Below are 24,967 nucleotides of genomic sequence, written 5' to 3'. Positions count from 1 at the left end.
TGAAAGATTATAAATTTATATCAATTTTATACTAAAATCATTCATGTTGTACCTTTCTTTTCTAATTGGTATAAAGTGCCTCTTTGCTTTTGCATTATCTGTGGAGTAGTATGGTATTTTGGAGAAGGCAATGGCAACCCACTCCAGTACTCTTGCCTGGAAAATCCCACGGACGGAAGAGCCTGGTAGGCTGCAGTCCATGGGGTCGTGAAGAGTCGGACACGACTGAACGACTTCACTTTCACTTTTTACTTTCGTGCATTGGGGGAGGAAATGGCAACCCATTCCAGTGTTCTTGCCTGGAGAATCCCAGGGAAGGGGGAGCCTGGTGGGCTGCCGTCTATGGGGTCACACAGAGTTGGACATGACTGAAGCGACTTAGCAGTAGCAGCAGCAGCAGTATGGTATTTACGGCTTTATGAACTTCAAATGTTTTTTAGTATTTCAAGTGAAAGTGAAAGTCACACAGTCATGTCTGACTCTGTGTGACCCTGTGGACTGTAGCCTGCCAGGCTCCTCTGTCCATAGAATTCTCCAGGCAAGAATATTGGAGTGGGTAGCCATTGCCTTTTCCAGGGGATCTTCCCAACCCAAGGATTTAACACAAGATCTCCCACATTGCAGGCAGATTCTTTACCATCTTGAGCCCTTGATATAGTCCTATAATATAATAATATAATCATGTAAACATAGCATCACATCAAAGATCACTTTGTCTAAATATCTACATCTTGGACAACTGAAAAACTTGAATGAAAAGTACTACATTTTATATTTGGACAGTAATTTGTTCAGGATGCCATAGTCCCTCTAGTACCCAAGCCTGTATATGTGTTACTTCATCTTCCTAGTGAGGTCTTCCTGCTGTTCATCCTTCAAGGTGTAGCACAGACCTCAACATCTCTGAGAAACTTCTCTTAACCACTGAGGGAAGCAGATGACATTTTGGTTTCTTTTCTGCTCCCACGGCATTTGGTTTGTTCCTTTACTGTATTATATTATCTTTTTTTTTTTTCCTGATTTGCTTTCCTTTTAAATTATAAATGAAATAGTAACATTGAAGCTCCTTTAACAATTCCACTTTTCCAGCCATTTTTTATTCCCAGAAAAATAGTCACTCATATCTTTTCATATATTCTATATGCAAATTGCAAGCATATATATATGCATGTATGGTTCATATGATGAAAAGTGAAAGTCACTCAGTTGTGTCTGACTCTGTGACCCCATGGACTATAGCCCATCAGGCTTCTCTGTCCATGGAGTTCTCCAGACAAGAACACTGGAGTGGGTTGCATTTCCCTTCTCCAGGGGATTTTCCCGACCCAGGAATCGAACCTGGGTCTTCCTCATTCCAGGCAAATTCTTTACCGTCTGAGTCACCAAAAACATCTCTTAAAATTAAGGTAAATAGGAATATCCTATTCATGTTTTTAAAAGCATGCTTGATTAACTGAACAGTATAATCTTGGACGTTTTCTCATCTTCAACACATAATAATAATTGATGTCTGTAAAGTCTGGAAACACAGGCAAATGAATATCAAGGCAAATGATGTCAGAGGTACATCTAATCTGTAGAAAAACACTTTATGGATGCCTATAGATCTACCATATTCTTTTAAAACAGCAGCATAATATTTTACTGCTCGTTTATTTTATAACTTATTTTACCAGTCAGCCTCTTCTGGTAGGCAGTTGTTTTATTTCTAATCTTTTGTTGTAACTGTATTAGTAAACAGTTTTGTGTATGTTTTTCCATATTCTTGAATAAGTAGCTTGCATTGAAATTGTCAAAATATATATGCCTTTATCACAATTTTTCATACAATTTTTTCATATTTTAAAAAATTGTATTTATTTTGTGACAGTCATTACTATTATAAACTACCTCACCACTTTTATCTCTTACTTCTGTTTGTTGGTTAAATGAAAACTGCATTTTTATTTTAATATTTATGTTTTATCTAGTTTCTTTAGTGACGTCTCTTTATAGTTTTAATAGGTATTAAACGGGTCCCTATAATTTGTAGGTATAGCATCATGCTATCTGAAAAACATTAATATATTATAAATACTACATATAAAATAGATGCTGAATTCCTAATGTTAAACTCACCTTACATCTGTAACATATATCTTAACCAGTCTTTTAATATCTTTCTGAGTTGGATTTGTTTAATATTCTTTAAAGGCATTTTTAAAAGCCATATTTCTTACTATGGTGTGGCTCAGAAGGAGAGAGATTCTCCATTAGAATTTGAGGAAGAAATGGTATTTGAGATAGATATTGAAGGAAGAGTAGAATTTTCAGAGTTGGACTTGAGTTTACTTTCCAAGTAGAGAGAGCAATATGAGCAAAGGCAAGGAGATTGAAAAGTACAGAAAAATAGAAAGTATTTCATTTCACCAGGAGTATGGGATATGTGTAGCTGTCTGGGAACCAAGGTCAGAACCCATGTCTCTAACTGTAAATGCCTATATGAATAATTAATCTTAATTCAGTAAGAAATAGTGATTTTGACATGAAATGTTGCATTTGTATTCTAAAGCATTAGAATTAACTTCTTTAGAAGAATGATGATTACTGTCTAGATAGTATTTCATAACTCTTGAGAAATTTTTACTGAATTGTCTGAGTTAGAAATCTGATTTTTTGTTTGTTTGTTTTGCTTTATTTATATGCTTATATCCTTCATGCCTGGAGGGATTTTATGTTTTTCGAATGTGACTATGTAATGAACAAACAGCCTTTGCACTTACTATTGAAGTTAATTTATTTTCATACAAATGAAGGAATGGGTAGTTTGAATACAGAAAGCAGATGACTAACATCATCATATCGTGATGAGTGACTTAAAAAGATCTGTTTTCTTTTGAGTTTCTCCTTCTTGGGTAACTTAATAACAGTGCAACCTTTTTGATTTCATGCAATAAGTCTTTTTTTTACTTGGGAAAGCACACTAGGTGGTACATTCAGTAGCATTTCCAAAACCTGCCTGGTAATAAAGGGTAGCAGTGAAACTGAATTACTTAAACCTCCTAAGAAGGATACTTGAGTAAACAATTTTCTCTTGTATAATTTTTTTCTTAGAATATACATAGACGAATATCTAGAGCTGTAAGATGCAATAAATCCTAAATAAGATAATAGAAAATCAAACATCTATTGATCCAATTAAAATTTGTTTTTAGAAACAGAACACTATATAAGTATTTTGATAAAGTCATTTGATTTTCCTGGCCACTGATACTGATATATTTGAATAAGAATTAATAAGGCAGTTATCACAGAGTGGACTTCCCTATAGCTCTTGCGGTAAAGAATCTGCCTGTAGGAGATTTCTGGAGAGTACGAGTGAAATGAGATAAAACATACAAGACATACAAAAGACAGACAGGACACCACTCTGGCCAGAGGAACAACTGGGCAAACTAATTGCCGTTTATTATTATAAAGCCCCCTTAGGCAGAATTCCAGACTGTATGAATAAGCCTTTTCAGTACAGTGCAGAGGCATACATGTTATCGTACAGCAAAGGGGAGTGAAATCCCTGTCTACTGCAAAGTCTGTCCAGAGCCCTTATCACAAGAAGGAAAGGTCCCCTCGTTAGCAAGGGACCATTAATCTCAAGGCTATGTCTGTCTCCTTGGCAGAACATCTTGTTTGTAAGCAGCACATTTCCACTTTCCCTATTGTGGCCACATTAACCCTTCATCTGCCTGCAGTACAGGAGACTTGGGTTCAATCCCTGGGTCGGGGAGATCCTCTGGGGAAGGGAATGGCACCCCACTCCAGTATTCCTGCCTGGAGAATCCCATGGACAGAGGAGCCTAATGGGCTACAGTCCATGGGGGTCGCAAAGGGTCAGACACGACTAAGCAACTAACACTACTACTCAGCCAATTAACCTTTCATTTGGTTTTTTGTGAAAAAAATCATACATAATGATAAAATCACATGTATTGCTTTTTGTCAGTATTTGGGCAACTATAAAAAAGGTTGACCATGTCAGTATAAGAAAAAAAGATGAAAAGAATATATTTTGGTATTAAATAAGGGAAAATAGGATGTTGGGAAGTAGTCATCTTCATGGAATTTTTAAAATGTTGGAAATGACAAAGAGTAAATAAGCAATTAATTGCAAATACTGGGCTTCCCTGGTGGCTCAGCTGGTAAAGAATCCGCCTGCGATATGAGAGACCTAGGTTCGATCCCTTGGTCGAACCCAGGGATCCCTGGGTGATGATCCCTTGGAGAAGGGAATGACTACCTCCTCCAGTATTCTGGTCTCCTCTGGAGAATTCCATGGATTGTATATGTATAGTCCGTGGGGTTGCAAAGAGTTGGATACGACTGAGCGACTTTCACTCTTACAAATGCTGTAGTTGTTAACAAAATACAGAAGGAAAGATTTGTTTAAACATGAAGTATAAATATAAATATTTAGCCAGGGATTTAACCTGGTTTCTGGGCTTAAGGAAAGGTGACTAAAATTAAACTGATAATCACAATATCTTAATATTACCTAATTGAATTTTGACTGCCTGAGTGGCAATTAGAACTGAACGATAATAGATACTGTCAATTTTCTTATGAGTTTTGTGAGTTTCTTCAATTTGTAATTATTTTTGAAAGCAAAACTTTTGGCGTTTTCTTAATAGTCATTGGGAAGGGCTAAGAAGTACATTTATAGAGTATGATGGAAAATATTTCCATTCTTAACATTAAGAGAAAACTCAGAAAGGTAAAAACAACTTTCTTGATGCTTTTTTGTTCAGTCTGAATTATCTTACTGTTTATCAGAAGAAGTAGGAGAAATTTAGATTTAGAAATTTGTTTTCTTCAAGCCAGTTTTGGTAATTGGCAGGAAAATAAACATTTCCTTTAACTGAGTGTAAAAGTATCTACTTCATTGTAGTGTCCATTTAAGAAGCAACCCAAATTCTCTAAATTCACTAAACTCCAAATTCTCTTAAAGGAAAAAAAAAAGCAATACAATATTTTTAAAAAATCCCAACTAGGAAACATTATGAAATAGAAACACTTTGAAAACTTAATAGTTTGGAGTTTCACAGGTAATCTTAGACCTAAAATGCCATTGCTATAAAAAGGATCTTTTGTTAATTTCTCAGCTTTATATGAACCATCTCAATCATTTTTCTTAGTTTTTGTTTTTTTTTCCTGTGCTTTTGGGATACTTTTTTTCTTTTTATTTTCTATTAGATCATGGCTGATTAACAGTGTTGTGTTAATTTCAGGTGTACAACAAAGTGATTCAGTTATATATATATACATGTGTGTGTTCTTTTTCAAATTCTTTTCCTATTTAGATTATTACAGAATATTGAGCAGAGTTCCCTGTGCTGTACAGGTCCTTACTGGGTATCTGTTTTAAATATAGCAGTGTATACATGTCAGTGGGATACCATTTTAAACAAGATGTTTACTGGTCACTTACTTTGTGCCAGGAACTATTCTGTGACTTTTTTCCTATTAACTGATTTAATCCTCACAACTCAGTCTCTAAGGTTTATATGATTATGGCCATTTTAAAGAAGAGGACCCAGTGAGGCACCAAGAAGTTAAGAAACCTTGGGACCTGCCCAAGCTAACACAAATGATAAGTGGTAGATTAAATTGTTTAACTTGATATTTAGGAATACCCATAACTTGTATATAATCACTTGCATTTTTCTAATATTGGCTTATTTTTTGTTTGTTTTCTAGGATTTGTTGATGTACCTATTACAGCTGGTCCAGGCTCTCAAATATGAAAACTTTGATGACATAAAAAATGGATTAGAACCTACCAAGAAGGATAGTCAGGGTTCAGTGTCAGAGAGCGTGTCAAATTCTGGAATAAATTCTGCAGAAATAGATAGGTATGGATATCCAGGGAGGACTTATTTTCAAATTTGATAGTTTTCTACCTTTTCAGACTGTCTTCTTTTCTTTTTTCCCAGATGTAACAAACCCTGGTTAGTAATAAGTTTGAAGTTCTACCAATGAACATGGCATGTGTGCTCACAGAACACAAACTACTGTATTATAGGGCAGTGTTTTAAAAATAAGCTATAGAGTCAGAATGCCCGAGTTAAAAATCTTGACTCTACCACTTACTAGCTGTGTAAACTTCTGCAAGTTAAATATCCTCTCTGTGGCCCTGGCCCTAGTTTCTCATGTTAAAAATGGGGATACAGCAATAGTAACTGATCTTTAAGGACTGCTGAAAGATTAAGTGAAACACATAAAGCATTTAGAAAAGTGTCTGACACATGGTGCTTGGTAAGTGTTGGATGTCATTGCTGTTCATGCAAAAAGAAAATGAAAGATGAGGCATACTAGTGGACTCAGACATTTTTATTGTAAAGTTGTATTTTTTATTGACTGCTTTTCACCTCTTTAGTAGTTAAAGCAACCAGTTAATTGAATTGAAAGTAGGCTATTAACAGTAATAACAGTTAAGAACTCTCACCTCTGTAGCAGACACCAGGAGATGGCCCACATATATTAAACTTGTTATTAGTAATCCTCTGAGGTAGGTGTTCATATCCCTAATTTAAATATGAAGGACTTAAGGAGAAGTAAATTCCCAAAGTCTTCCATGTTGCAAATTAGGTAGAGTTGACTCCAAAGCCCTTGTTCTTTCTACTTTGCCATTTTTCTTTTCATAAAATCTTAAAGTTTGAGATAAATAGAAACATTTGTATGAGAAATTCTAGGCTTAGTGGTATAAAATTGTTTTGTGAAGAAATCATGAGATTTGTTAGTGACAAAGGACGTCTAGAGTTCAGATTATCTGAATTAGTACAATTATGTTGATTATCACGAGTTCAAGATTATATTTCTGAATTTTTGTTGATGGTAATGCTTTTTTTAAAATCTGCTGTTTTTCACTTAGAAGAGAACTGAGAAACAGGGGGCAAAAAACATTTTTTCTTATATAGACTCCTTTATGTTTTCCTGTTTTTAAGAGAGGAGATCCCTTACATTTTCTTCCATTGTACATTAGATGGCTTCAGTCTCTGGGCATGTTTACTTAACTTCATCTTACTTTTGCCACTTAGAGTGTTTTATTAGAACTCTATTTAAGATTTTATGACAGGATGTAAACTATAAACTATAATATCTGCTGGTCATCAATTTGTATGCTTTTTAAAAGATGAAAAAGAGATAGGGGTTGTCTTGTGGCCAAATATAGTTGAAACATACTGGCTTAAAGTAAAATGTACTTCTTAAAAACACTGTAGTATTTATCAGAAACTTCAATGTATGCAAACTTGCACATACATCTCAAAGATGAATCACCCATATTCTTTGACTTTGGAGCCTCTTTCCCAGAATCTAATGTGACTCAGTGCTAACCAGAACACACTTTAAGAGATGGTACTTTATCCAGACTCAGTTGTGGTGAACTGTGCTGAACATATGTATCTTCTCTTACAGAAAGAGGATTTTACATATCAGTGTATTATTTTTTCAGCTCCCAAATTATAACCAGCCCTCTTCCTCCAGTGTCTTCCCCTCCTTCTGCATCTAAAACAAAAGAAAGTTCAGATGGTGAAAATCTGGAGGTGAGTACAGAGCTTTTCAAGTTTCCTGTAGGAGGGATACTGCCAAGTAAACATTTTATGCTGGTCTTGAAAATATTAATTTTGATGAATAATTACAACTTTATGAAATAATTTGGCTTATGATATGTGTTTATAACTTTTCCTTTCAGCAAAAAATGCCATCTTTAGTTCAAGGCATTTTATTGGTGCCTTTGGACATGTTAATATAAATGGATTGAAATGCAATGTATACATAAAGTGGACCTAAATATTTTCTTAAGGAAACTCAAGAGTATTTTTTGTTAACACATTTATGAACATTACTGTAGTTGTTGGTGTTTGTAATTACCTTGTAGAAATGTATGACTTTGATACTAGGGAAGTACACTAAGCTGCTCTTAAGTTCTTTCAGCTAAGCAGAGTAATTTTTGAGGTAAAACAGGTCTGTATGGCTAATGCTACTCTGAAAATTATATTTGGGAGTACATTTGCAGAAGTTCATCCAGTATGTATTATTGATTTTTATCCCTATGGCTTCTAATTTGAGAAGAACCTTTCATATCCCTGATGTTGAAAATAAGTAATACATGCTTGATATTAGAAAGAGGTTTGTTTTCTTTTAAATGTATATATTCAGTATCATTTCTTTTAGTCAAATTTTAGGAGTTAATGTTGTTAACTGAGTGATGTTTGTTTTCACTATTAACTTAATTATAGTATGCTTGTCTGTGCCTCTTAATATATCAGAAAATATTGAAAAAATTAATATTACTGGATCATATTATATTACTGGATCAATTATATTACTGGATCATAGAATCCTTAAAGGAGTTCTTTAAGGAACCATTTAACTCCAGTTTATTTTTCTCTTTCAAAAGGGACTGATTGACTGATTCAGTAATCAGTTCATTTACATGTGTTTTTTTTTGAGTTCTGTGTACCAGAAACTATTATAGGTGCTAGGGTTGATACAGCAGAGAAGAAAACACTCAAAATCTTTTCGCTTCATGGAATTCATTCTAGTGTTTGGGCTGATGATAGTCAATAATATTTATATGCCGTAAAAGAGTAGAAGAAAAATCAGAATTGGGGTGGAGTTAGGTGATTGAAATTTTAAAAAGGCTTGTTCAGGGAAGGCCTCCCAGGAAAAGTGACATCTTCTGTAAAGATGAAGCAGGTGAGGAAACAACCATGTGGTGACCTGGGGGATGAACACTTCAAACAGAGGAAACAAGGACCACTTTTTATGTGCTACTGCCCTGAAACATCTAAATGCATTGATCTCTACCTTTTTCTTTATCAGTACCCTTCAATATTTGCTTTCCTCTGAGTACAGCTTTTATCCCAACTCATCCTTTTAATCATTCTTCAGTTCCCTTGGCACAGTCTTAACCCTTGATAAGCCTAATTAATTACCTAATTTGTCTGTGCCTTAATACTTTGGAAGAAATCACATAGCCTAGTGTGTTGATATCACCGTGCATTCATGACCACAGACATCAGGTGGGCGCTCAGCACTGTCTGCCTTCCTATGTTTCTCTGGATGGTTGCTCTCCCTGCTCTACAGTGACTCTTTCATACCTTTCCAGCCCTGTTCTTTATGCCCTGCCTCCCAGTTTCTAGATCACAATTCTGCCTCATTTTTTATGGAAACAAATAGAAGTCATTAGGTAAAAATGGTTGCCATTTACCATCACTAGATTTACAGATGTGAATCTCTTCCCATTCTTTACTTCTATTTTCTTAACAATGAAGAATATAACTCCCTTGAAAGATATGCTCTCTTCTTTTCCTGGTAGAAATATTCAGATATGTTAGTATCTCTCATTTAAAAATTTCAGAAATGGGGGGAAAAAAAAAAAAACACAAGAAAAATTCCTCCCTAATACCACATCCTACACAACAGTACCTAATTTTCTTTGTTCTCTTCATAATCAAGTTTCTCAGAGGAGTTGTTTGTATATATTGACTCTCCTTCCTTTCTTTTTAGTCTTTAATTCACATCATTCAGGGCCTTTGTTCCCATCGTATATTAAAACTCATTTGCTAAAATAAAATAGTAAATGGCTTCAGTGTTTGTGGTTGTGTGTATTTGAATTCCTCCCAGCATTATTCAGGAAAATAAATGACTCCCTTCTTGAAAAGCTGACTTTTTTCATGGTTTCAGTAATACCATGCATCCCGCATCTTCCTCTTCACCTCTCCAGCTGTTCCTTCTTGGTTTCCTTTGTCAGTACTTTCTTGTTGCTTGACATCTTACTGTTCCTCAGGGTACTCATTGCTAGCGCATTTCTCTCTCCTGAGTTTTAGATTCGTATATCCAGATATCTACTTGATTTCTGTTGTATATCTGACAGGCTTAATATTTCAAAATACAACTCTCTCCCCCAACACTCTTGCCTCACTTGGAATTTCTGTGATGTAACAAATCAATCCATTTACTAAATCCATAAATTTAGGGGTTGCTGTCAGTTCTTTTTTGTTTCATACATCCTTTCCATCAGCAAGTCCTATCAATTATACTTCCAAAATATTTTAATAATCAATTACCTCTCTGTCACCATTCAGTCTTCTAGACTACTGTAATAGCATGCTGACTGATCTCAGGTGTGTACTTCTCAGAGCAAATAGAGTCATTTTCAGAAGATGTAAAGCAGATCACCTCACTCTCCTGCTTTAGATCTTTTGTTGAGTATTGATTGCTTTGAAAATAAAATGCAGTAGTGTGACTTTAAAAGCCTTCATTCACAATTTGGTCTTTGCTTCCCTTTTCAGCCTCCTTTACTTTAGTGTTCACTGTATGTTAGCTACATTGGGCCTTTTAAAAGTTCCTTGAACAGTGAGATTTGGGGCCTTGGTCCATACCATCATGCTGGTCATGCCTAAACATCACATCCTCATTGCTGCCTCTGACCTCGCAGTCCAAGTTATTTTTATGACTTCCTTTAATGCACCTCTCCTCCACTAAATGTTAAGCTTCCAGTAGAATCAGGAACTCTGCAAACTATGGTGTCCTTAACCTCTCTCACATATTGCCTGGTCTAGAATAAATATTAGATGGATGGTATGGAGGGATAGATAGATGCATAAAAATCTGATCTGTGGCATAGATATGTAGGTAAAAACTGATAGGCAAATGTAGACTCTCTTATTTCCCCCTCGTGAATAGCAGATGGTAATATATAAATACATTTCTTTTAATTCTTTCAGCAAGATCTGTGTACCTTCTTGATATCAAGAGCCTGCAAAAACTCAACACTGGCTAACTATTTATACTGGTATGTGAAATAATTTTTTATTTTATAATCACTGTTTAGGACTATTTTTTCCCAAACTAAACAAAAAGGCAGTTTAAAGTATGAGCAATCATCAAAAACCTATACAGTATTTATATCTAGCTGTGTTTCTTTGCAATTATGCTCATGGAAATGCTTGTTAGCATCACAGTTTTTCTTCCTTTCACTAACTTTCTAGGATCTAAGATAAAACTGGGTAAGTTTAATTGATTTTTTTCAGTTTGATGTCTGTTTGTCTTTTATGCTATTTAAATAGTATAAGTATGATACTTTACTGTAAGTCAGTATTTTCACATTATTTACTAAAATACTGCAATCATGCTAAAGTAGACAGAATTTGAAGTTACTTATCTCATAGATGAGGAAACTGAGGCAGAGTCATGATATAGCTGAACTTGCTAAAACTTGAGCTGGGATTAGATCATTGATTTCAAAATTTGCCATTTACAGAGTGCTTTCAGTGACCTTTTCTCATTTGTTCATGTGAAGTTAAATAGGGCAAATGTAAGTATCTCTATTTTATGTGAGAACACGTTTCCTGAATGAGTTGAAGGAAAGAAAGAGGAACTAAGGTATAGAAAGGTTAACTGACTTACTGAGACACATTTAATATGAAGCATGTCTCCCTTTTGTCATAGGATTTTAAAGTGTAAAGAACAAGTAGCTTAAGCCACAGGAGAAACACTGTTTTTGGTTCAGTTAAAGAAAGCACTAGGATTAAACACCAGACGAGAGAACCTTATCCAGTTTTTAGCAAACAAAAGGCAGAGCCAGTTGGGTGAGCTCTATTTGAAGCCTTCTGTACATTTGAGAGAACATTTTTAAACTTCCTGACAAACTTGATATTTTTTTAACTGTAGAAAAGATCTGTGATTTAATCTTACTGCTTAGTTTACTGTGTTTAACTGTGTTTTTCTGTTGGTCTTTGTAGTGGGAAGAAAAATAATTCCATGCTTTTCTTTAGCAATTTAATATAATATTCATAAAACTGCATTTCCCTCACAGTAACTTTCAGTATGTCCTTGAAAATACATCCACAGAATGTTTTGGGTAGTTGTTAATCACATTTTGACTTTGAAGGGTTTGCTTAGAAATTATTGTATTACCAAATTGCTACTATTTCCTTTTAATGCAGCTTCTTGCTTCCTAAAGTTCTCCATATTGCAGTTTGAATTCTTAAGTGTATGTCTATTAATTGGTGTTAAGGAAAAATATTTCCTCATAAAAATTTAGGTAAATAATTTAGAGTAAATTAAAACGTGTAGGGCACAGTGCCAAGGTTTTGAGTAAGTATTTTTAAGCCTTGTAGGTATTTAAAAATCAAGGTTTTATATATTTTTAAATGTTTTACTAAGAATTCCTTTATAGCTATATTTACTTCCTTGTAATATTCATGGAAAGTTTCTCTGGCTCATTACTTGCAATGTAGATTAGTCACTTACAGGAGCTGTATGTACATACACTGATTATGTGGTGTTTAAAATTATGTATTCTTTAGATTTGAGTGTAGACCAGATTTCGCTATAAAATTTGAAATTAGTTGTGATAAAATCTTTGCTATTTTATTTCAAGTAGGAAGAGTTTTCAAACCGTTCTGAATGCAGCTGAACAGTAGGAAATCTATTAGGTGAACAGTTTTCAGTGAGGCAACAGTTTCTGCTCAGAAAGAGTACTTTGTTTTCTCTACAGATAATAAACAAAGTGAAGCCCTAGCTCCCAGTCTTATAAATGTTCCATCAAACTTAGATTTGATTTGTGTTCTCCAACTGTATTTCTGATTCACTGATGCAATAGCATGTGCTATGTCTATTCATTCTCTGAGGAGTAATTGTTTTTCCCATATTTACAGTCCGCATATTACATATTCAGAAATACTCAAGGAGGGAAAGAGCTATTGATGTGGACTTCTGACTTTGGTAGACACTACTTTTGTGATTGTAGCATGAAAATAAGGAAATAATTTCAAGTAGTTGACTTAAAATAATCATTCTTTTCCGTTGAACCTGGACAGAGTAGTATAAAATATTAATCACATGTAACAGTTTATATGCTTCTCAGTCTAAGCTTACCCTAACAAATGTATTAAAATATAAATTTCAGTTGATTGTGCTATTTCATTTTGAACATTTTGAATTTCCTTGTTCATTTGTTCCCTTTCCATTGATTTAAACAGGATTCCTGCTATAGTTGAATCCTTAGGAGCCTAGAATAAAACAGACAATCCTTTAAAAATAAATGTCAACCTTTTAAACCACAGAGAAAAGTAATAGCTTCTAATCTGTTAAATACTGAACATCAGGATCTATAAATTGTTGCAGTTTTTTTTTTTCTTTTCTATAGCTATTCGAGTATGTTGAAATTAAAAATAAACTTTGGCTGCTTTGACATGTTTTTCTATAACTTTTAAGACCTTTCAAGGTAATAAAGTTTATTTACCTTGCAAAATGAGATTGTCAGGAAATAGGTGGCCCGCTACTGTCATCATACAATGGGTACCCACATAATTTTGTCTGCATTTCTACTTGAAGATGAGAGGTTTTAAGGAAGTTCAGTTCAGTTCAGTCGCTCAGTTGTGTCCAACACTCTGCAACCCCATGAATCGCACCACGCCAGGCCTCCTTGTCCATCACCAACTCCCGGAGTTCACTCAGACTCACGTCCATCGAGTCAGTGATGCCATCCAGCCATCTCTTCCTCTGTCGTCCCCTTCTCCTCCTGCCCCTAGTCCTTCCCAGCATCAAAGTCTTCTCCAGTGAGTCAACTGTTCGAATGAGGTGGCCAAAGTATTGGAGTTTCAGCTTCAACATCACTCCTCCCAGTGAACACTCAGGACTGATCTCCTTTAGAATGGACTGGTTGGATCTCCTTGCAGTCCAAGGGACTCTCAAGAGTCCCAACACCACAGTTCAAATGCAGAAGTACATGAGTGCTTTGTAGAATCTTCTTATTGCTGTAAACAGAACTCAGAAGTGGCGCAAATCTTGGTCTTCTTGTCTTAATCTAAGTTTGTCCTTCATTTTGGAGATGACACTGTCATTTTTATTTTAGATGGACTTGCCCTTTGTATTAGAACTTTGGCTTGAGTGATTTTGAGAGCTGTTTGTTATGTGACCTTTATCACATGGCTGTAGCCATTGTATTTACTTGATAGTCAAGGGGACCTGAACAAAGCAATGGAGCCTGTATATCATGGTCATCTGTATTGCTCATTTAGAAAGGAGTTGCTGTGTAAATACAGGAAAAGATAATGAATATACTAACGTGACAGAGATAATAAAGACTTCAAAGGATTATTGTTGTTCAGTCACCAAGAACGGTCCAACTCTTCACGACCCCAAGGACTGCAGCATGCCTGGCTTTTCTGTTCCTCACCATCTCCGGGAATTTGCCCAAGTTCACATCCAGTGAATTGGTGATGCCATCCAACCATTGCATCCTCTGTCACCCTCTTCTCCTTCTGCCTTCAGTCTTTCCCAGCATCAGGGTCTTTTCCAGTGAGTCCGCTGTTTGCATCAGATGGCCAAATTATTGGAGCTTCAGCTTCCACTTCAGTCCTTCCAAGGAGTATTCAGGGTTGACTTCCTTTAAGATTGACTGATTTGATCTCCTTCTTGCTTTCCAAGGGACTCCCAAGGTGATGGAGATAGTAAAGACTTCACTATTCCATACTGAGACTTTGCTACATACACACTAAGGTGATGGAGATGGTAAAGACTTTAAAGAGTTATTAATTTTTTTAAATTTCATTTTAAATTTGTATGTGTCCTGTGGCTATAGAAGGACACATATGAATCCTGTGGCTTTCTTTGTTCAAGATTTAAGAAGGCTTTCTTGAATTTTTGGTTTCCAACTCTTGTCAGGAACATAAAGTAAACGTAGTGTCATGGTCTCGTTTTTTATACTGCTTTACAGAAAATTCTAGGTTATGCAGCTCTGAGGACTTCTAGATCACCTGTTATCATGGTGCAGCATGGCACTGGGAAGTCAGTAGGAGAAGGTGCTTAACTTTTATCAGCCTTTAAAATATTTCTGTGTATAAGACTATATTGCATATGTCAGGGGCCAGTAAATATTTTTTAAGATACAGAATCTGGCATCAGTTTCTTTATAACTTCTGAAGGGAGCTAAGAGTAAGTTGTGAAGCAGTGATGAGCCAGGTAACATTATCCGCAGAAGTTGTTGTGAGAGGTTGTACCTGTTCTGGGACGTCAGAGAAGAAAGAAGTTTTTAGTGTTTAAGAGTTCCAGGAAGTGCTGGAGTGTCCCTGTGTTTGAAGTGTGGGCAGAATCAGGAAGGGTGGAGGCGGGAAGGTATTTTAGGACAGTACTACAACATGAGCGAAAGCACAAAGTGGGGTAGGAGAGTCGAGCTGACTAGAGTATGAATGCATTCACTGGAGACAGTGGAAGTTGAACCAGAAACTTAGGGCCACAGAGAGTTGTTTTTAAATAGAGGGAACTGTTGGTGTTTTTGTTAATATCAGTGGGGCATGATGAAGGTAGTTTAAAGAAGAAAACTTTAGGATGATTATATTGATCAAAAAAGTGTTTGTTTTTAGAGTTAGAGAAGCTGGGTAAAAGATATCTGCTGATTGATTCCAGACAGGGCTGCCTCGTAGTGTAGAACAATTAAAAGAAGTATTTTACAGGAAAAAAAATCAACACAGCCTGGTGACTAAGTGAGCATAGGTGTTTGGAATGGGGGAATGTGACTTAGGCTTGGCGCTAGATCCACAGACCACAAATTAAACACAAAGTGCCAGTAATAGTTTTAGGTAGAACCTGTGTTCGCTGGTTTGGTTACAACCTCACCACTTTTTTCTTATTTTTCTTGTATTCAGGTGATCCAAACTGTAGCCCAAGTGCCTGAAATGTTGATAATGCCTTAAATTGACATAGAAAAATCATTCATTTAGTCTGATAGTTTCAGTTTTACACATGTTCAATTATAAATGACAAGCAGTTTCTTGAAAAGGGGATCTACTGCTTGAAAACTAGGGTAGATGAATGTAAAAGCAGACCACCTTAAGTATTCTGTCCAGGCATGGAAGTGCTAACGGTATAGTGCAAACAAGACAGATAAACTCTCTGTTCTCATGAAGCTTACCTTCTAGGTGGTTGAATATTTCTTTCTAGACATAATGTAAAGGAAAATAATAAGCCCTGTGATTTGAGATTTGTGAACTACTATCAGTTAAGAAGGTTAAGAAGTTTCATGTGCTTTTTAAAAGGTCAAACAGTGTGAGAGAGTAAGGTTAGTAGAAAGAATTCTGGCCTTGGAGTCCAGAATCCCGGATTCTGATTTCAACTCTTCAGTGAACTAATTGTATCACTGCGGGCAAGGTACAACCACCTCTAAGTTTTACTGTTGATAAAACAAGCAAGTTTCAAACTGTACATCATGATCCATTTGAAATCAATTTTGAGGCTCACAATCTAGCTTGTGTTATTTAAAGAAAAATGAGATAGAACAATAACATATTAACATATTATTCATAGAATATTGCTTTGTGAAACTTTTTTCAGCGTTATGCGTCTGTATGCACACATGGGCTCTGTGCGCACACATGGGCTCTGTGCGTACACATGGGCTCTGTGCGCACACATGGGCTCTGTGCAACAAGTAATGATATAAAATTCATGTCAGTATGACTTGTTCCAGTAATAATTGAAAACACTGGATTAGACAACCTCTAAAATCTAATCCAGGTCATTGTTTATATAATTATATGAATTATATCAGCAGTGTCGGTTTAAGAATATATTTATTTTTTTAAATCTCTAAAATCACAGTTTTATGATGGAAACATTGAACATTTTATATGGAATTTTAAGAAATGAAGAAATTGGGTGTGAAAGGGAAAATTAATACATTTATCTTTCAGAGTTGTGTTAATGAGAAAAGCTTCAGAGTTTTGTTTTTTTTTCCAGAATAAGAGAGCCTTATGTAATACCAAAAATATTACATAAATTTAAAAAATATTTTTGTTCATGAGTTACTTGGTAGATTTGAGAGCTTATATGATTTCTGAAGATGTTAATGCTCTATCTACCTCATAAAGAATTAGGAGAAAATGCTCATTTTGATCCCAAAATTTTTAGAAAATCTAGGATATTTTACAAATAAAGGCATCCTTTTACTAATTTATCTTCTACAGAAGGTTTTATGTGTTGTCCCTTAATTTTCGGATTTCAAAAGAGTGATAATAAAATGTTTCATTACTCATTATTTTTGCAAATGTGAATCTTTTAATAGAAAGGCATAAATAAAATGAATCTGTGTTTCATTTCACACTTATATGAATGACTTAACCTATTTTTAAGGTATGTGATAGTGGAATGTGAAGATCAAGATACTCAGCAGAGAGACCCAAAGACCCATGAAATGTACTTGAATGTTATGAGACGGTTCAGCCAAGCATTGTTGAAGGTAACCATTTAATATATGGATTGGCATATACAGTCCATGGGCCCTGTCTAGCCCATTGCCTGTTTTATTGTGGTCTATGAGCTAGATATGGTATGGTCTATGAGCTAAACATGGGGAATAGGTGGGGAAACAGTGGAAGCAGTGTCAGACTTTGTTTTGGGGGGCTCCAAAATCACTGCAAATGGTGATTGCAGCCATGAAATTAAAAGATGCTTACTCCTTGGAAGAAAAGTTATGACTAACCTAGGTAGCATATTGAAAAGCAGAGATATTACTTTGCCAACAAAGGTCCATCTAGTCAAGGCTATGGTTTTTCCAGTAGTTACATATGGATGTGAGAGTTGGACTGTGAAGAAGGCTGAGCGGCGAAGAATTGATGCTTTTGAAGTGTGGTGTTGGAGAAGACTCTTGAGAGTCCCTTGGACTGCAAGGAGATCCAACCAGTCCATTCTGAAGGAGATCAGCCCTGGGTGTTCTTTGGAAGGAATGATGCTGAAGCTGAAACTCCAGTACTTCAGCCACCTCATGCGAAGAGTTGACTCATTGGAGAAGACCTTGATGCTGGGAGGGATTGAGGGCAGGAGGAGAAGGGGACGACAGAGGATGAGATGGCTGGATTGCATCACCGACTCGATGGACATGAGTTTGAGTGAACTCTGGGAGTTGGTGATGGACAGGGAGGCCTGGCGTGCTGCGATTCATGGGGTCACAGAGAGTCGGACACGACTGAGCGACTGAGCTGAGCTGAACTGAACTGATGAGCTAAACGTTGCTTTTTATTTTTAAATAATTGGGAAAAGTCACAAGAAGAGTAATACTTTGCAACACATAAAAATTATGTCAAATTCACAAGTCAGTCTTCATAAGTAATATTTTATTGGGACATAGTTATGCTCATTTGCTTTCATATTGTTTGTGACCACTTTGACTACAATAGGAGTAAATAGCCAGAATGGAAACTCTGTAGTCAACAACACCTAAAGTAGTTAATCCTTGGCCCTTTATAGAAAGTTTGTTGACCCCTAAGTTAATGAAAAAAACCTATTGCTGGAACCAAAAAAACCCCAAATCTTTACTCTTTTATTTCACTCTCTGTTTTCAATTTTTATTTTTAAGACTACGCTTTAACCTCTGAGCCACCAGGGAAGCCCTAAGACTAGGTATATTTACATGAATCTGGCAGTGGCCATATTGCAGATACTTTACATGACTTCTGTTTTTGCTTTTACATTTTCTAGAGATCTGTAGGTGTTTTTTACCTGGTGTTCTTGTGATTGTTAAGGCAGTGTCTCAGTTCAGCCAGCAGAGGGTGCATGGGCCATGAAAAAAATTGTCACAGCAGTTCCTGATTTGCTGTAGAAATATTTTGCTTTATAGCATCTTTATCTGCTGTTTCATGTTCCATGTAAATTGTCTTGAAATTTAAATCACATCTTATTGAACTCTTTGAGAATAAACTTTTTTTATAGCTCTCAGAGCCCATAGATTTGCTATATCTAAACTGATTGGAAAATAAGCAGTTGGTCCTCTCTTCTAATCTCAGTTCTGTCACTTATAGCCTTTGTCATCCTCTGAGGCAATTAGGTCTCTCTGAGAATAAATTTCAGTCTTTTAAATGAAGATACATAATTGCCAGGCTGCTTCTATCAGTGTAATGGAGAAATTAAATGAGAAATTGTTATTTTATAATATTTTATGAACTGAGAATTACTACATTAAGACTTCATAGCATTGGTTTTATGGCTTTTATTTTACTAAGCTAGCATATTATATTGCTATTTGAGAACTTTCTTTTAAGGATTTAATTTGTTCCTTGAAGATAATATTGTTTCTACTATATGCCCAGAGCATTTTTGAAGGAATTATAAGCGTCCAGATATTTATTGAATCAGTCAGTGAATACACTTTGGGTCAGTAAATTTTGTCTTGTCACACATTTGCATGTGGGAAGAAACATGCAATTTGACGACTCAAATATTTTATTTTATTTTAATTTTTTTTTTTCAACTCAAATATTTTAAACTGTGGAAAATCCTGAAAGAGATGGGACCACCAGACCACCTAACCTGCCTCTTGAGAAATCTGTATGCAGTCCAGGAAGCAACAGTTGGAACTGGACATGGAACAACAGACTGGTTCCAAATAGGAAAAGGAGTACATCAAGGCTGTATATTGTCACCCTGCTAATTTAACTTATATGCAGAGTACATCATGAGAAACGCTGGACTGGAAGAAACACAAGCTGGGATCAAGATTGCCGGGAGAAATATCAATAACCTCAGATATACAGATGACACCACCCTTATGGCAGAAAGTGAAGAGGAACTAAAAAGCCTCTTGATGAAAGTAAAAGAGGAGAGTGAAAAAGTTGGCTTAAAGCTCAACATTCAGAAAATGAAGATCATGGCATCCGGTCCCATCACTCCATGGGAAATAGATGGGGAAACAGTGGAAACAGTGTCAGACTTTATTTTTTTGGGCTTCAGAATCACTGCAGATGGTGATTGCAGCCATGAAATTAAAAGACGCTTACTCCTTGGAAGAAAAGTTATGACCAACCTAGATAGCATATTCAAAAGCAGAGACATTATTTTGCCGACTAAGGTCCGTCTAGTCAAGGCTATGGTTTTTCCAGTGGTCATGTATGGATGTGAGATTTGGACTGTGAAGAAGGCTGAGCGCCAAAGAATTGATGCTTTTGAAGTGTGTTGGAGAAGACTCTTGAGAGTCCCTTGGACTGCAAGGAGATCCAACCAGTCCATTCTGAAGGAGATCAACCCTGGGATTTCTTTGGAAGGAATGATGCTGAAGCTGAAACTCCAGTACTTTGGCCACCTCATGCAAAGAGTTGACTCATTGGAGAAGACCTTGATGCTGGGAGAGATTGGGGGCAGGAGGAGAAGGGGATGACAGAGGATGAGATGGCTGGATGGCGTCACTGACTCGATGGACACGACTCTGAGTGAACTCCGGGAGTTGGTGATGGACAGGGAAGCCTGGCGTGCTGCAATTCATGGGGTTGCAAAGAGTCTGACACAACTGAGCGACTGAACTGAACTGAAGATAACAGGCTTCTCATTATCTCTGAATCAAGATTTTTTTTTCAGTATTACTTTGTGTTGAAGTTTGTAGTTATTAAATAATAAATAAAGGTCACCCATGTTATTGAAGAAACTGATCATTATGCTATATAGAGTTAACTTTTCTTTCCTTTGAATTCCTTCAGGGTGATAAGTCTGTCAGAGTTATGCGTTCTCTGCTGGCTGCACAACAGACTTTTGTAGATCGGCTGGTGCACCTAATGAAGGCAGTGCAGCGTGAAAGTGGAAATCGTAAGAAAAAGGTAAACCTTCTGGCTTTGCTTTCTGTTTATGCTTAGAGGTGGTGGTTTAGTCACTAAGTCATATCCGACTCTTTGTGATCCCATGGATTGTAGCCTGACAGTCTCCTCTGTCCATGGGATTTCCCAGGCAAGAATACTGAAGTAGGTTGCCATTTCCTTCTCTCGCAGATCTTTCAGACCCAGGGATCAAACCTGGGTCTCTTGCATTGCAGGCAGATTAACAACATTAATCTCACTGTACACCTTTACCAGAACTCTTAAGTGACCAGTAGATCTCAACAGTGGGCTTAAAATATTCAGGAAACCATGTTGTAAACAGATGTGTTACCATACAGGCTTTGTTCTTCATTTAAGAGCAAGCAATTGATTTAGCGTAACTCTTAAGGGCCTTAGGATTTTTGAAATGGTAGATAAGTGTTGGCTTCAACTTCAGCCCCTAACCAGAGCATCAGCCTGCCCTTTGAAGCTTTGAAGCCAGGCATTGACTTCTCCTTTTGAGCTATGAAAGTCCTAGATGGCATTCTTCCAATAAAAGTCTGTGTCATCTGCAGTGAAAAATCTGTTGTTTAGTGTAGTAGCAACTTCTGTTAATTATTTTTGGCCAGATTCTGTGGATAACCTTGCTGCATCTTCTACATCTGCACTTGCTGCTTCATCTTGCATTTTCATGCTACGGAGATGACTTCTTTCCTTAAACCTCATGAGCCAACCTCTGCTAGCTTCAAATTTTTCTTCTGCAGTTTTCTCACCGCTTTCAGCCTTCACAGCCTTGTATTTGCCACATACTGCAGAACACATATTGTTTTGCCTGTGTTTTAAATCAGACAGTCCCAAATGTAGTGTTAACATTGGCTAAAACTCTTTTCAGACATTTTTTTCATGATGATAATAAAAGACAAACTTAGTTTTTATTTACATAGTTTTAATAGAAACATGCCCCCACATTTTAGTGCAAGGCCAAGATGATGCTCCACCACCACTGTTTGTGTTATTACCAGGAATAATGAAATGGCTACAGTTAATAATTTAAAATCACATGTAATGCTTTTCCATCCCTCATAATGAAGTTGGGAGAGACTTGTCTTGGTGAGTCTAACAGTGGTAAATGTGTCACAAGGGAATCCATGAGTTAGGTTTCAGATGGTAAAACAAATACTAATATTGTTGCTACCTTCTTTCCTTTGCTGATATCATTTAGGAAAAATTCTCTTGATTGACGTCTTTGAATCTAGATGTTTGAGTTCTAATAAAAATACATTAATTCCACATTTAAAAACAGATTAAAGCTTTTATTTTGAATGTTAAATATTCTCTTTTACTTTATAATTCTTTAGATTATAATATATATTCTGTAAAAATATATTGCATGTCTACTGTGTGCCAAGCACTCTTTCTAGAGTCTGGGATACAATGGTGAATATAAAAATCCCTACCCTTTATAATGTAAGGAGCTTACATTCCTGTTGGAGGGAAAAGTTAGCAAAATAAATAAAATATATTATATGCTATATAGTGTCTTATGCTATTGAGGAAAATACAGCAGGAAAGGGGAATAGGTAGTGCCCGGTTCAAGTATTAAGGCAGTGTTTCATTTCTCAATGGAATGATCATGAAGGTCTCACTAAGAGTTGACATTTGGACAAAAACCTGAAGCAAGTTGGGGAGCATACCATGGGAATATCTAGAGAAGACAGTTTCAGCAAGAGGAACGGCAAGCACAGAGGCCCTGATGTGGGAGCATGTGTGACATGTTTGAGAAATAGGAAGAAGTGCAGTGTATTTAGTTAAGTTTTCTCCCCATGAAAACAAGCTTACCTATTTAAAGAATGCTAGACTCACAAGGTTTCCCAAGTGGTGCAAGTGGTAAAGAATCTGCCTGCTAATGCAGGAGATGCAAGGAAGGTGGGTTCCCTGGACCGAGCAGCCTGGTGGGCTACAGTCCATGAGGTTGCAAAGAGTTGGACAGACTGAGCATGCACGCATGCGCACACACACACACTCTCAATCTCTCTCTCTCTCTCACAGCTTTCCAAGAAAATAGGTTGTCCTTTTGAAATTGAATAGGTGGGCTTGGTCTAAACATTATAGATGCTGTTAAGTGAGAAGACTGTTTCATCATGACTTGAACTGCTCAGTTTCTGAAATCTTGGCTTAATGCAGTATGTATGTGAGCTAAAGAAAATGAGTAAATGATTATAAGAGTTTGAGCAAGCTCTGGGAGTTGGTGATGGATATGGAAGCCTAGCGTGTTGCAGTCCATGGGGTCACAGAGTCGGACGCAACTGAACTGAACCTGATATCTTAGTAAAAGTTTCATCAGATAGAATCAATGAATAGTAAAATGTAGGGTCCAAGTTCCTCCAAGTAAATTGAGTTTACTTTTTAAACCCAAAATACACAGTGAAACAGCTAATAAAATTCTTGTTTAATATCTGGTCATGTGAAATTAAGCTTCAAACAACATTAGTCTCTTTGTGACTTCATAAGTCCTTTTAAAGCAGAAATTATATCTTTAAGTCCAGCCTGAGAATATCCCTGATTCTCAGTTGCAGCAAGAGAAACATACTCCCTGACCTCTGAGAGTCCAGCATTTCATAGGTCAGGGGATCGTGCCTTACAAAGTGTGCTGCTGTTATTGTCAGGTGGATTATAAGTGCTTTTCTCTCACACATACTAACTCCTTTATGTTATGTTACTTCACATAGACTTTGATGGTGCTTTGCAGATATTTTAACGTTAATGTTATCAGTCTTTTACATCCTTACCATATGCTTTAAAAGTCACTTTTCCATTGTAACCTAATTAGTACTTTATAACTTGTTCTAGAATGAGAGACTACAGGCATTGCTTGGAGACAATGAAAAGATGAACTTGTCCGATGTGGAACTCATCCCACTGCCTTTAGAACCTCAGGTGAAAATTAGAGGAATAATTCCAGAAACAGCTACATTGTTTAAGGTAATGGTGGTGGATCTTTTATATCTATGACTGGAGCTGATTCTTTAAAGCTGTATCAGAGACTCTACTTTTGGGAAAAAAATGCCTTTTATTTATCTGTGTTTTAAGATCTTTTTGTAATACCTGTGGACATTTTTATGTGAAATGTATGAAGTATTTTTATATCACTGGGTTTTTTAATATTTAATTCTTTGAACTATTTATTAATCAGAGCCGCACCTGTCTTTTCCCATGTAAGCTTAAAAAATAAATTGAATTGCACACTTAGGCATTTACTTTATAAGTTCCTATGGTTAGATAAGAATTCCAGTTACCCTTTTATAAAATTTTTCAATTTGGTATCTGTTCCTATAACTTAAATATTTTCTTATCTTTTTAAGTGGTAATTCTCTTTAGTCCATAACAGCATGTACCTGGCTTTCTTTTGGCTGGCCACCACTTGGATAGTTAGAAAGGACTGGAGGCAGCTGCCTTCTCTAAGCAGACCAAAGGTCTGAGATCATTCCTTGTGAAGCTTCATTGAGACATGATGTTGTAGGATTCTAGGGTTGGAAAAGGGGGAAGTTGCATTGGAATATTACTTTCTATTGGGTAAGAAAGGCCTCATAGATCTCTCCTTTGGATATATTTTAAAAAGGGTATGATTACAATAAGAAATAGTTCAGATTTTTTTTAAGGGTGTGATTTGAAAGGCAGCCTTTGGCAGCCCAGCATGCACAACTGCAATATGTTTCAAAAAGCAGTACTTTAACCTTACTGCATCTTATGGACTGATAGTGTCTATTCTTCTAAAAATTATTCTATTGCATCAGTTTTAAATGTTGTTTGCAACCTGTTTAGTTGGTTTTAAGACACATTGAGTTATAAACCTGCAATTAAAAAAATGCTGGTTATAGGAGAGAGAATGCAAGTATTTCTTAGTTCATGCTGTTAAGTCACTTCAGTCGTGTTCGACTCTGTGCGACCCCATAGACGGCAGCCCACCAGGGTCCCCCATCCCTGGGATTCTACAGGCAAGAACACTGGAGTGGGTTGCCATTTCCTTCTCCAATGCAGGAAAGTGAAAAGTGAAAGTGAAGTCACTCAGTCATGTCCGACTCTTAGCGACCCCATGGACTGCAGCCTACCAGGCTCCTCCGTCCATGGGATTTTCCAGGCAAGAGTACTGGAGTGGGCTGCCATTGCCTTCTCCAGTAGAACTCCCAAATAAGATCTGCTTCTGATATTCTCATTCCCTTTAGGACTAACCAAGAACAGTGTTTTATCATTTTTTAGCAAACAGGATGAAAAAGAATGTTTAAGACATAGAGCCAGAGTTGTAAGAGTGCAGTATGAGAATCTGTCATCATTGTTAGGTAGATTCTGGATCCATTTTTTTTTCTTAA

General features: G+C 36.4%; 1 protein-coding gene across 9 annotated transcripts in view; it reads left to right on the top strand.

Annotated features, from left to right (window-relative positions):
* Positions 1–24,967, top strand: part of PIK3C3 (phosphatidylinositol 3-kinase catalytic subunit type 3) — a 160,918-nt gene that overhangs the window by 81,547 nt on the left and 54,404 nt on the right. For all 9 annotated transcript variants that reach the window (XR_006057810.1, XR_006057811.2, XR_009598139.1 and 6 more), the window contains exons 11-16: positions 5,731–5,885; positions 7,487–7,577; positions 10,767–10,834; positions 17,176–17,281; positions 20,508–20,624; positions 23,451–23,582. Coding sequence is in view for 6 of the 9 variants with exons in the window: in XM_004020410.6 (XP_004020459.1) it covers positions 5,731–5,885; positions 7,487–7,577; positions 10,767–10,834; positions 17,176–17,281; positions 20,508–20,624; positions 23,451–23,582 (669 nt within the window). In the remaining 3 variants the exon portion in view is untranslated. The remainder of the gene's footprint in view (positions 1–5,730; positions 5,886–7,486; positions 7,578–10,766; positions 10,835–17,175; positions 17,282–20,507; positions 20,625–23,450; positions 23,583–24,967) is intronic.

Source organism: Ovis aries, chromosome 23 (genome assembly GCF_016772045.2).
Source record: "Ovis aries strain OAR_USU_Benz2616 breed Rambouillet chromosome 23, ARS-UI_Ramb_v3.0, whole genome shotgun sequence".
In the NCBI taxonomy this organism is placed as follows: Eukaryota; Metazoa; Chordata; class Mammalia; order Artiodactyla; family Bovidae; genus Ovis; species Ovis aries.
The sequence above is the reverse complement of the archived record's forward strand: the minus strand, read 5'-3'. Positions and strand labels throughout refer to the sequence as shown.